The sequence below is a fragment of the Canis lupus genome, chromosome 10 (assembly GCF_011100685.1).
Source record: "Canis lupus familiaris isolate Mischka breed German Shepherd chromosome 10, alternate assembly UU_Cfam_GSD_1.0, whole genome shotgun sequence".
In the NCBI taxonomy this organism is placed as follows: domain Eukaryota; kingdom Metazoa; phylum Chordata; class Mammalia; order Carnivora; family Canidae; genus Canis; species Canis lupus.
In genome coordinates this window covers 51,820,238-51,832,734 of record NC_049231.1, presented here as the reverse complement: position 1 = coordinate 51,832,734, position 12,497 = coordinate 51,820,238, and the positions used below count along the sequence as shown (strand labels likewise).

Below are 12,497 nucleotides of genomic sequence, written 5' to 3'. Positions count from 1 at the left end.
ATGTTCCACTACAAAGAGAAATAGATGTGGACAAAGCCAGGGGCATGTGCACGCGTGCACACACACATACACACACTCCACTAAGTTTCAGAGGAGAAGCCTAGCATATCCATTTCCCCCTCAGGAGTCGGCCTTGAACATCAGTGGCCATCTTAAGTTTTCACCTTATATTCTGAATTCACTCAAGTTTTGTGGCGTGTGTGTGTGTGTGTGTGTGTGTGTGTGTGTGTGTGTTTTAAGCAATCAAGCAATTGCTGTTTCCTTGGGTAACTGTTTCCTGTGGGGAAAATTTAATGCATTGCCTTTGCAGGCTGGAGCCAGTACAATCATATTCTGATGGTTTATCAAATTGATTTGGCTATAGCTCAGATTCATTTGATAGTTCAGATTCAAACACGGAGTTATTTGTATAAGAATGATTCTCTTCCATTACCAGTGTACCCACAGTCCTATAGATAGTAAATTGCCTTTTTATTCCGCCTGGGATCATGAAAGAGAGGTCTTCTAGCCATCTGTCAGTGTACTATACACCAGAAATGTGCTCTCACTTATGGAAATGATTGACCTGTAATAACATCTTTGCTGGAAAAATAGAAATTGTTCAAATCAAATTTGTGGCACTGGCTATAACATACTTTATTAAATGGGGCACAGAGTGCAATTTAACTCCTGCCTCTCCTGACTCTGTGCCTTATTACTGACAGCTGTCTCCTTTTTGCTTTGTGTCTCAAAACCAGGAACCCTAACAATGTTGAAACAATTTAGGATTACCAAATCTCTTTAGTGCCAGCCATCATCCCGGTATGTCTCCTGTTAGTATTTTCAGGACTTAAATTCTCAAAACCAGTTACTGCCAAATATAGCATGTGCTGAAATGTTAACCAAAGTGACATCTTTAAAAAAAGAAAGTTATTAGACCAGCCTGAAAGAGAAGGATTAAAAACACCAGCTCACAACTAGCCCTCCCCACTTGTCCAGCCCACCAGCCCCAGAACCACATCAATAATAAACCTTCTCAGCTATCCACTGAGCATATTGGGTCGTACATGTCCTACATTTAGTAGATGTCGATTGAGCACCTACTATGTATCTGGTACTATGCTAGGTGTAAGGGATGGAGAGATTTAAAAGTAAACAGTGCCTGCCCTCAAGTATCATTCTGGTCAAGGGACAAATGTTACTGCCCAGAACAACATGCTCTGCAGAAATTTTCCTGGGGCGGCTATAATAACAGAGTAGATGCCCAATAAATCTTTGTCATGTGATACAGTGACTTTAACAGATGAAGTGACAGTATGTGGGGAAAAGAGTGCTTATGCCTGACTTCCTGCAATAGTCACTTCATTCCCTTCCTACTTTCAATCCTTTCTCCTTCCAATGCACTTAACAAGGATTTATAGGCACCTACTATGTGCCAGGCTCAAGGTTCTCAAGACTTACTTTGTTACCTCCACACTTCAATCCCTCCTTCCCATGTATTTGCATCCTAAGTAGAAAAAGTGCTTTTATGAAGAAATTGAAATCAAACATTAGGTTTCCAGTCCATGCAGAAAGATCATAGCCAGTGAAAAAAGGTAGAGACAGAGAATTTTAGGGGAACAGACAGCAAAAGTGGGAATATTTGTAAAGGCTCAAACCACACTCAACACTATCCACTTATCTTTGTCCCTGCTGATAGAAATTTCTCTGGCTTTTTCTTAATCCATTGAGGTACCAAAGAAACATTTTTCTGACAGTCCCAAACTTGGAAGTGTTGACAGGTCCCAGGTTTACTCACTCCAGCAAGTATCCAGCAAGCTCTAAGTAAACCCTTCTAATAAAGACTTTTGCTTACCTGTCACCCAGGAACCACTTTGCTGAAGACTGGCTTTACTGAACTGTGAGTGACTCTACATTTCTCTCCCACCAACCACTCCCTCCTTTCAACATCCACCAACAGAAGATCTGGATCCCAGGACTCTGACAAGATGCCTTAGCCTCACAGCTGCGAAGCCACCTAGTTCTAGCTAATGACAACAGCTCATGTATTTTGTAGCTGTAGAAGGAGGAATCTGCACTACAAGCTAGCTCCGCAACAATAGCAGGAGGAAAGGCACCAAAGCTTCCCAGGCAGCCTTCCCAATCTAACCCCCAGGCATTCAGGTCAATCCACCCAACATATTACTCCGCTGCTTCTATCATACGTGTCCATCTCCTTGTAAACTTAGCACAAGGTTGCTCCCTCCCTTGGTGCCTTTGATACTCTCAGTCACATGTAATAGCCTGCTGCAGAAGCACTGTTTTGCTGAACAACCTTGAAAACCAGAGTTCCTCTCTCAGTCTGCTTTGCATGCTTCTCCCTTTAGCATGGCTCTCCAGTAAGACTTGCTCTAGCCTCTCATTCCTACTAGGATTCTAGTAATGAGGCATCTCTGCTCCACAGGCCACTATCTACAAAATAGATTTCCTGAGCCCAGCTCTGTGCTAGATACAATGTGTAATACCAAAAGTATCTTAAATAATCCCAGCTCTCAGAGCATCTGAAATCTGAGCAGACAAAATAAACATACATGAAGAGTCAAGCAATACAAAACAATGGAAGAGATAGCACAAGGTGGGAGATTCTATGAAACAGCCAGAAGTCAGGGGACATCACAGTTGGCCAGAGTGACCTAGCTTTTCCTTTCTCATCCTTGTTTAGTATCACCCCCCAGAGTCTCTCCAAACAAAGCAACAATTTTCTGGGTGCTTACTACCTGAAAGGCACTGCTGAGAATGCAAGGAGCCCTCTTCCATCAAAGAGAAAATAAAATGCAAATACCAAGAGCTAGTATGTAAAACAAAGTAAGTGGTGAGAAAGGCATAAAATATACAGAATATATTATGCAATTGCACACTTAATGGCAGTCAAGGAAAAAATGATGGATAGAATCACAGAGACTTCAGTGGGAGTCTGGGATCTCTATTATGGCATAAAAACTGTCCTAAAACTTAGTGGCTCAAAACAACCATTCCATTTTGTTCATAATCTTGTTTCAGAAATGTGGGTGGCTTGTCACTGATCCATATGATGTCAGCTCAGGTGACTGGAGATCTATGTCCAAGTGGTCCCCTTCACTCACATGCCCTGTGTATTTGTGCTCATTTCTGTCTCTCTCCCTCCCTTCCTACACACACACACACACACACACACACACACACACACATGCACACGCACACATAGATCGTCTCATCCCCTGGGACCCCTACACACAGCTCAGACTTTTCCCAGCATGGCTGTCTCAGGGCATTCAGAGTTCTTTCATGGCAGCTTAGGGCTCTGTGAGACCAATATAGAAGCTGTCAGAGCTCTTAAAGTCAAGGTCCAGAGCTGGTAAAGCAACACTTTCATCATACTCTATTATAGTCCAAAGACATCACAGTGCAGCCTGAATTCAAGGGAAGGCAAGTAGACCCTGGATGGGAAGAGTGTAAAGAATTCGCAGTCATCTTTAATCTACCACAGTCTCTGAGATAAGAAGAGAGCACAGCATGGGATATAAAAATTTGTTTATTTTTAGAAATCTTAATTTAATGTGAATTTTTTATATTCTGAACTCAAGGGGGGAATGTAACTAGAAAAAATAGTCCTCTGTTTTATATTGCTTGCTTTTAAAAATATGAAAAATGTTCATGGCAGGTAATGATTGCCCTGGCTTAAATTGTTCCTGAAGGACTTTTTTTATGCCTTCATCTCATTCCTCAGATGGAGCCTTGAACTGTTTTAGACAAAATGAGTAGTCTGCTTCCTTTCACATGTGAGGGGGTTGGGGGGAGAAAAGCCAGTTGAAACAAGAAATTGGCACACAGAGACCAGAGTGAGTGTCAGTAGCAGAAACGGTCAGTGTAGCAATTGTGTGAAGACAGAAATTAGAAGAGATTTTCTAGGGCAGAAAAGAATGTTGAGAAGCTCTGGAACAATGGGAAGTGTAAGTGGAGAACAGGCCACGACAGCTGGATCATTGAGCAGTGGAGAATGAAGACTTAGCACAGGGACAAAGGCTCTTGGATCAGACTCTTATTTCCAGGAACCCCAGCTCTGAAAATTGTAATGCTTAGGAAATAACTAGAAAAGACACCTTGGAACACCAGACCTTTTACCCCATGGTGATAGCAATGAATGTTGTGAGAACTTAAGTTCCAGACATATGTGGAAAATAAAGACAAGATATTCTGCTGAGGGTTTGCATACGAAGTATGAGAGGGGCCAGACATGCCTTTCAAGTTTTCTACATTAACAACTGGAAAAGTGCCAAGTGGAGCAGGTTTAGGGGGACAATCAGGTGTCTGATTTTTAATATCCAAAGTTTGGCCTTCCCATTAGACATCTAAATAGAGATTTTAAGGAGGCAGCTGAATTTAAGAGCCTGCAGTTTGGGAGAGAAGGATAGTCTAGGGATAAATATAAGTGATCCATCAACAGAAAATGGTGTTTAAGCTGTAAGACTAGATGAACAAACCTACAGATTAAGTGAAAACAGAGGAAAGAAGTCTAGGCCCTGAGCTCACAGATACTCCAACAGTTGGTGGTCAGGGAGGAAACCTGTGAAGAAGCAGCATCCAAAGCGTTAGGAGACAAATATTACTAGATATAATACAAGTCACCAGGAAAATTTTAAACTGCTCAATTTGTATGTACCTAGAATTTTTCATATATATGAATATGTATAACAAAACTGACAAAACTAAAAGTAGTAGTATACAAGTCCAAAAACATAGTTGGAGATTTTAATGCACTTCTCTCAGTAGTGATAGAATAAGCAAGCAAAAAATAAGTAAGCAGGGCAGCCCGGGTGGCTCAGCAGTTTAGCGCCGCCTTCAGCCCAGGGTGTGATCCTGGAGACCCAGGATCGAGTCCAGAGTCGGGATCCCTGCATGGAGCTTGCTTCTCCCTCTGCCTGTGTCTCTGCCTCTCTCTCTGTGTCTCTCATGAATAAATAAATAAAATGCTTAAAAAGAAAAATCAGTAAGCACACAGAAGTATTTGAATGACAGATGCCAAGTTTACCAAATTTGTTGGAACTAACAAGGAAAGGATTAAGTGAAATATATATAGGTATTACATAAAGGTAACCATCACCTCCACTACCTCTCAAATGTAAATTTGTGCAAATATCAAGCAGAGGATAAGCAGTCCAGGGATTAGCATTGGTAGGTAACCAACCGAGTCCTAAATCTAGGACTTGAGGACCAATTGAGTAGAAGCTGGATCCTCAGCAGATCTAGTGACAGTTGGAGTCATTAGATAAACTGTGGAGGACAGATGAGAAATACCTTAACTTTTACTCCTCCTCTTACCCTCCAGTCTCCCACCAGTTTCATTTGCTGAACCCAACTGAAAGCTGACTGACAAGGTGGTATCTAGGAAATGGAAACTGTGGAGGCCACCCCTCCTGCAGTGCAGAGCATAGAGAAGGGCACAGATTGGATGTTAGAGAAACCGGACAAATGATCCACACAGCACATCCAGTGCAATCATTGAAGAGTTTTAAGCAGGAAGCCACAATTTGATTGGGTTATAATTTTGTAAAAATGCCAATCTGCAGTGTAAAAATTACATTGGAGAGAGAAGGAGAGAGAGAGATGGCTGTGATGGTTATTTTTATTTGTCAACTTGACTGGGCTGTGGGATGCCCAGACAGCAAGGTACCCAAACATTTCTGGGTCTACCTATGAGACTGTTCCCAGAAGAGATTAGCATTTGAATCAGTAGACTAAGTAAAGGAAGATCTCATTCCCCAATGTGGGTGGGCATCATTCAATCAGTTGAGGGCCCAAAAACAAAAAGGCAGAGAAAATACACATTTACTTGCTTTCATCTGAAGCTGGAAAATCTATCTTCTCTGGCCATCAGATATTGGAGTTCCTGGTTCTTGAGGCTTTCCACACTGGGACTTAGACCAGTGGCCTCCCTGTTCATAGGCCTTTGGACTTGGACTCAATTATACCACAGCTTTCTGAATTCTCCAGCTTACAGATGGCATGTCACAGAATTTCTCAGTCTCCATAATCCCATGAGGCAATTCTCATAATAAATCTATCTCTTTATATCCTATTGGTTCTATTTCCCTGGAGAACCCTGAGGAATGCCATGGTCACAAGAATAGTTATGAGAATACTGACTTTGTCTAGGTGACTTAAACTAAAGCGGTGGAAGTGTAATTTGATTTGAAACAGATGTAAAGTCAGGCCTAAGAAGACAAAAAACCCAATGTCCAACTGAGGCAGAGGGAGGAATGAAGGACTTCTTCCAATTTCCATCTTGAACAACAGGGGGAAATGGAGGAGTCATTTGCTGACATGGGCAAAACAAAAGGAGGAACATACCTACATAGAAGGTAGTAAATTCAGTTTTAATACCTGACAGTCATCAAAATAGTGGGGTCTGATGGACAACTGATTATCTGGGCCTGGGGTGCAGAAGTAGGATCTGAGCTGGGATATATATTCAGAAACCATCAGCCTATCTCTGGTATCTGAAACCAAGGACGTGGGTAAGATCACCTGAGAAAGTTATATACAGTCAGAAGTGACTTAAGGTTGGAGAAACTCCAATATTTAAAGGAAAGATAGAGGAGAAAGGATAACAAAATACAGGTCAAAGAAGATGTCAGAAAAAATTAAATAGAATGTGATGCCATGAAAAAGTCTCAAGGAAGAATGAATGTTTTACATGTAAACATAACTGAGAAATCGAGAAGCTTAGAATGAAGATAGGACCTTGGTGAGTATTTCTCTAGGGGTTGGGAAGAAATCAGATTGGATTATGAGAAAATAGCTGTCAGTAGCAGGTACTGGTGTCATTATCTTATGTTTAATTGGGAAATGGAGGTGACAAATAGAGAAGCAGTTAGGGGTGAGTTTCACTTGATCTTAGCCAAAAGGCCGAGAAGCGATAGGGGTGGGTTTCATTGGACAACAGGAAGTATTAAGGATTTTTGAGAAAGCAAATGAATGATGCAATGACAACAAGGTTTGGAGAATGTAATTTTCACCAGACTGTGAGAACATATGGCACAGCAAAAATATTTTCATACACCCAAGTTTCATTGCTCTAAGTACCCAATGCTTTGACTTATAGGAAATGCAGACATTAAAAGATTCTCCTTTGCCATGTATATCCAAGTGTCCTGAGATGAGCCCAACCTGGTCATCACTTGCTACCACCACCCCATCAGAAGCACTCCTTCACTAACCTGCTGGCCCCAACAGGTCTAAGCTGGTACCATTTAAAGCTCCTTCCTCCCACTGGCTAGTCTTGGTTGTTTTGGGAGTTACAGCTGCCAATCATGCTGCCAGAAAGTACCCAATGTCACTGGTGCAGTTGCCAGAAAGAATAGGACTTCAGAGCCCTCCACGGATATGGACCTGATTAAATTGTCCATTTTGGGGGGGCCCTTCATGTAGATCCCCTCTGCTTTGCTCAGTCAGAGACTCCTACAAAGCAAGAATAACTATGTACGAGAGACAGAGAAGTTTACTGAGAATTGCTGCCAGTCATTAAGTGCTGTCCATTGGCCAGGAAGTTTCTTGTGTACTTTTAAATCATTTAGTTGTCCCAACAGCCCTCTGGGGTAGCTACGATTATTACCATTCCTATTTTATGGCTGAGGAAATAGACACGGAGAAATGACAGTACTTTACCAAGGTCACAAATCTAATAGGTAGGGGAGCAGGGTACATACATGGGCTAGTCTGGCTGTCATTACCACCACTCTCTATCACCACTTTGACTTTGTACCGAGGGTGCCTCTACTGCCTACCAGATTCTTCTTCCCCTTATGGTGCTTTTCCTTCTTACTTTTCTAAAATTTGGCCACAGGTTCTACACCAGCTCATCACAAATATTTTTATAGCTGACTTTATGGTGGGGAGGAAATGGCTTTAATCTCTTGAGCCTATGTAAATTAGTGGATACCTATTTCAAGACAGACTATAGAAGGAGAGATGGCTAAAGTTAAGCCCCAGGTCAGGCAGGATGAGAGTATATCCAGGTATCTTGAGAGGCCTGTTATCTACATCCTCCTATGCAAACACAAAGGCCAGGCCTCCAGGAAACCAAATGTCCTCGTAGCTACATATTGATCTGGCTGAGGTATGTTGGATCAACTGGTATCTCCCTCCTCACCCATGTAAGAATATCACTACTGTGTCTGCCATTTTGCCTGCTAATCAAGCAGAAAATTTTAGGTCCATAATAATCAAGTTATATTTACATTTTATACTTCTAGAGACATTTCAAGAACCAGGATCCATTCCCTGCCTAGCTATGGCTTAGAAAATCTCAAGAAGTTCCGGGCCAGGTCAACATACAACTTGAAAAAGCTTCCCAGTCTGGAGAAGTTTGTCGCCCTCATGGAGGCCAGCCTCACCTACCCTAGCCATTGCTGCGCCTTTGCAAACTGGAGACGGCAAATGTGAGTCTTCCTATGTCCATCCCTTGAGCCCCACTTTGGCATTTTGGTGCGCAACTTCTATTTATCTGTGGCATGAAGTGAATCCACTTACAGAGACCTCCCTGATAAAAGCCTGTAGGCATATTCTAAATCGAAACTTCAGTATTGTGAAGGGTTTCCAATTTTCCTGAAATGGGCTCACAGCAGAGGGCTACCCACAATGGTAGATAATCTTTCAAATATTAAATGAGGCAACATGAAAAACACCAAGTATAGTGCCTGACTCATAGCTGATACTTAATGAGTATTTTTCCCTTTTTTCTTATGGATTTATTTTTCAAGTCCCACACTCTGCCACCTATACATGTTCCAGGGACCATACAAGTCAACTTTGGAGGAGAGAAGCATAAATGCCCTACCAGACACTGATGCGCACATACACAATACATCCCAACCCCTCCAAGACTCCTTAATCCATCTTTGGATCTTAGCACCTCACAGGGAGGACTCAGATTGGGACATCTGTTCACTTTGGCTTTCAAGGCTGGTCAAATTTGAAGAAGCCCAGAAAAGAGGGTAATCCAGACAGAGACAAAACCCAGGAGGCAACTGGTAAAAAAAAGATGATGTAATCAGAGAGGATCTGGAGAGAAAGTGGAGAGGGACTCTTTTGGAGATTGCATATAAATGTTTCAGACATTTAAAGGATCCAAGGCATGTAGAATGCACCGGGTAGGAGGAGTTCTCAAAGCCTGCACCCTCCCCTGAGCTCACTAACACAGTCCATACCACGCACTCACACTCAGATGATGCCTTGCCACACTCTTGTATAGCACCACAGCACTAATAGAGCTTCCCTGTGTCATTTCACTGTATGTTACAGTCTCCTCTATTGAACGACCTTCACACACATTCACCCGCCCATGTAGACTTAGCCCCTGCTCAAAAGCAAGATAAAAACAAAACAAAGAACAGTATATACCTAAAATGTTTTCAAAGTAACTAGAAGCCCACACTCACACCCATTCCAAAGATTTGCAGACAAGGGGCTACTTTTCAGAAATACCATGTATCAGTGAGAATCCAGAATCGGACACTTCTCACACATTAGCTCAAGGGCCCAGGAATTTCTTCCTGATGATTACAAGGTGGAAGGGCTTAGGCTGGGGAGCAAGGTTTGCCTCTTTTATATTCCAGACAAGTTATTCCAGCCAGGGCAAGAAAGATACCAATTTACCAAAGAAAACCCTGGAACTCAATGCCCTTCAGGACCAATCTCCGAGGTTGTCAAGATCATTGTAAGAACTGCATGTTATATGCTGCCTGGCCCAGTGCTAACACACTACAGGAATATGTTACCTACCTGCATTGCTCAGATTCCTCTGGTCTTGCCACCCCCCTGGTAACATAGAGGCAGCATCAGAGTTCCTCCTAACCAGAAATTTCCAGGTGTGTCTAACATTGTCCCATGACTTAAAGCCTTCCTTGATTGCCCCCAAACCACCTGGCTCTCATCCTTGCTAGGTCCCTATTGTAATTTACCATCAGGGCCTGTCTGGTACAGCAAAGGAGAGGTCTACCCCTTTCCTAGGAAGAGATGCCAAAACAGAGTAACAAAAATTGCAGTGAGCATTGAGTTTTTATATTTAACAAACTCACAAACACAAAATAGTTATGATATTCGTGAGATAACTACAAGATTTTTTTAACGATGTCATTTCATTATATACCCTAGTAGATGTGGTTTAGTAATGAGATTCAGGTTTAAAGTTGTATGATGCAATTGTTCTTCCAATCCTCATTTGGCAACAATGCCCAAGATGTAAATGTTAGGTCCTTGTGACTGTGAGGTTTTGGTCAACAGCCCTCCTGGACTTTCACCAAATGACCTTATTAACACACCTTATTTGTCCTTGAACCATATAGCTCTTTGTGAGAGTTCTACCCTCAACTTGTAATGTTATTTTGCTCATTTTGTGATGCTAGTTTTATTTAGGCCTTTCCTTCACAACTAGATTTTAAATTGGTGCACTGTGGCATATACATCTAAGTACCCACTCAGGGTCTGGACCCCAACATAAACTCAGTAAGTAACCACTGTCATCTTCTTGGTATTACTCATATTCACTGAATTCTCACTGCCTGGCTCCATGATATTTCCCAACTTTATCTCATATAATTCTCACAAAGGCAATAGTATTTTTATTCCCTTCTCACAGAAGCAAAAAGAGAGGCTCAGAGACAGTAATAACTTGACCAACACCAACCAAACTTAGATCCAAACCTTCTGCTTCATTTTCAAAGCCCAGCCTCTGGGCCATTCTACTACACACATCCTAAGAATCTGTTCATTGGTTTATCTGGGTTCAAGAATTCCCAACTCTTTATGATGCTTATTATTTGCTAAAGTATTGCAGAAGCAAGACTACTGTCCCTCACTTCTATTTTTGTTTCTATCCTTTTCTAAGAGACACACATTGTTTACCTCTTCTATATTCATGTGGTTGGGTCATTTCTGTTTCAGGAAAGGGAAGCATCAATATTTAAAATATGTTAGCAGCAAAAAAAAAAAAAAATATGTTAGCAGCATTATCAACATTAAGAATCTTCACAGAAGCCAACTAAGCCCCAGGAAGTGAAGCGGTCTCTAGATGATTAAGTCAGATCTAGTTTACTGAACGGAATTGTCATCTGTAGGCACCAGATTACTTACTTTCTATTCTTTCAATTGGGCTGCTACTAATCCAATGACAGGGTTCAGGAGTCACAAGTTAGATGAAGGACCACAGTGATTGTCCTGTCCTCCCTGGGCCCATCTCTTTTCTGGTAAGATCTCGGACAAAAACCAAAAGATTTTTCTGGCTTTTTCAATTACATATACACTATTGTTTTGCTCCTTTAATGCAACCTGTGAGTGATATGAGAAGCCCAACCAGTCCCTAAAATGAAAGATGACACATTATCCAGGATTAAATCCTTTCCTGTCTTTGGCATCACCAGGATTAAAAAAGAGAAAGAGAGACCCTTTGGCCAAGAGACAATGACTTCCTGGCAATTCAATTCACTTCCCAGAAGGGAATAAAGAAAGGAAAGCATACTCCCTAATAGCCTTTTCTCATAGAGGTTGATGGGGAAAAGTTTAGTCCGTATATGTCATAACACTTAACCAGGACCCCTCCTTCAGTATCAAATGCAAACTTTACCTCCTCTACTCCCCCAACTACTCTCTCCTTATGGAGGGGGAATTCTTTAAAGGATTTAACACTCATTTCCCTACTTATATGAGATCATGTTAGGGTTTGAGAGAAATAAAAAGTCACTTAACATTGCTGTGGGTTTGGTTCTCAGGAAGGGAGAGTGGGAGAAAGTTTATGTGTTTATGTGAAATTTTTTCCATCCAGAAGAGACTCAGTGTAAAACATCTCTTTTCCTCTAGCCTTTGCTTCAAAACAGAACTATTACCCCCGGTCTTTACAAGCACTAACCATCCATATAGGTAGAATATTTATCATTTGGCTTTTGTTCAAATCCCTTCCAAAAATACCTCTATTCTGTTGACTAGGCCTCTTGTACATTTGAGTTTAAAGGAAAAACCAAGATAGGAAAGTGACCCCAAGAAGACCAAGCTCCCCCAGGGAATGAGTTATAATCTGAGAATGAATTAGACTCTCCCTTGCATTCCTATGTTTGCTCTCTCAGCACTCACTAAGTAATTATTTAATATGCAAAATCCAGATTTACCCTGTAGGCCAACATATACCTGAGGCCTAGTGTGGCTCCTGGCAAGTAAGCTAATAGAGAAGGGGATCCTGAGGAACCTTTTGGGCTAATCAGCAGATCTCCCACCTGTCTGAGTACCAGAGAGCTAAAGAGAGGCCCTGGCTGGGAACTGACCATAGACTCTGCTTCTCTGCTTCTCTGCTTCATGTAGATAAAAGCAGCAAGTAAGTTCTCATTTCAGTTAGAAAACAGTCCAGATCTTCCAGCAAGTGGAGTAGAGAGTAGAGGAATAGCATTATATCCTACTCAGGCATATTAACAGATAGCTGAATAGAAAAGGGAAAGGCAAAGGGTGGAGTAGAT

At 41.7% G+C, this 12,497-nt stretch overlaps 1 protein-coding gene and 1 long non-coding RNA gene across 9 annotated transcripts in view; one reads left to right on the top strand and one right to left on the bottom strand.

Annotated features, from left to right (window-relative positions):
• The window catches only part of LOC111097748, a 101,904-nt gene that overhangs the window by 20,287 nt on the left and 69,120 nt on the right, over nt 1-12,497 (bottom strand). The gene's annotated exons all lie outside the window — the stretch shown is intronic.
• The window catches only part of FSHR (follicle stimulating hormone receptor), a 172,949-nt gene that overhangs the window by 153,512 nt on the left and 6,940 nt on the right, over nt 1-12,497 (top strand). For all 7 annotated transcript variants that reach the window (XM_038551244.1, XM_038551247.1, XM_038551243.1 and 4 more), the window contains one exon: nt 8,250-8,435. In XM_038551244.1, coding sequence (XP_038407172.1) covers nt 8,250-8,435 — 186 coding nt within the window. The remainder of the gene's footprint in view (nt 1-8,249; nt 8,436-12,497) is intronic.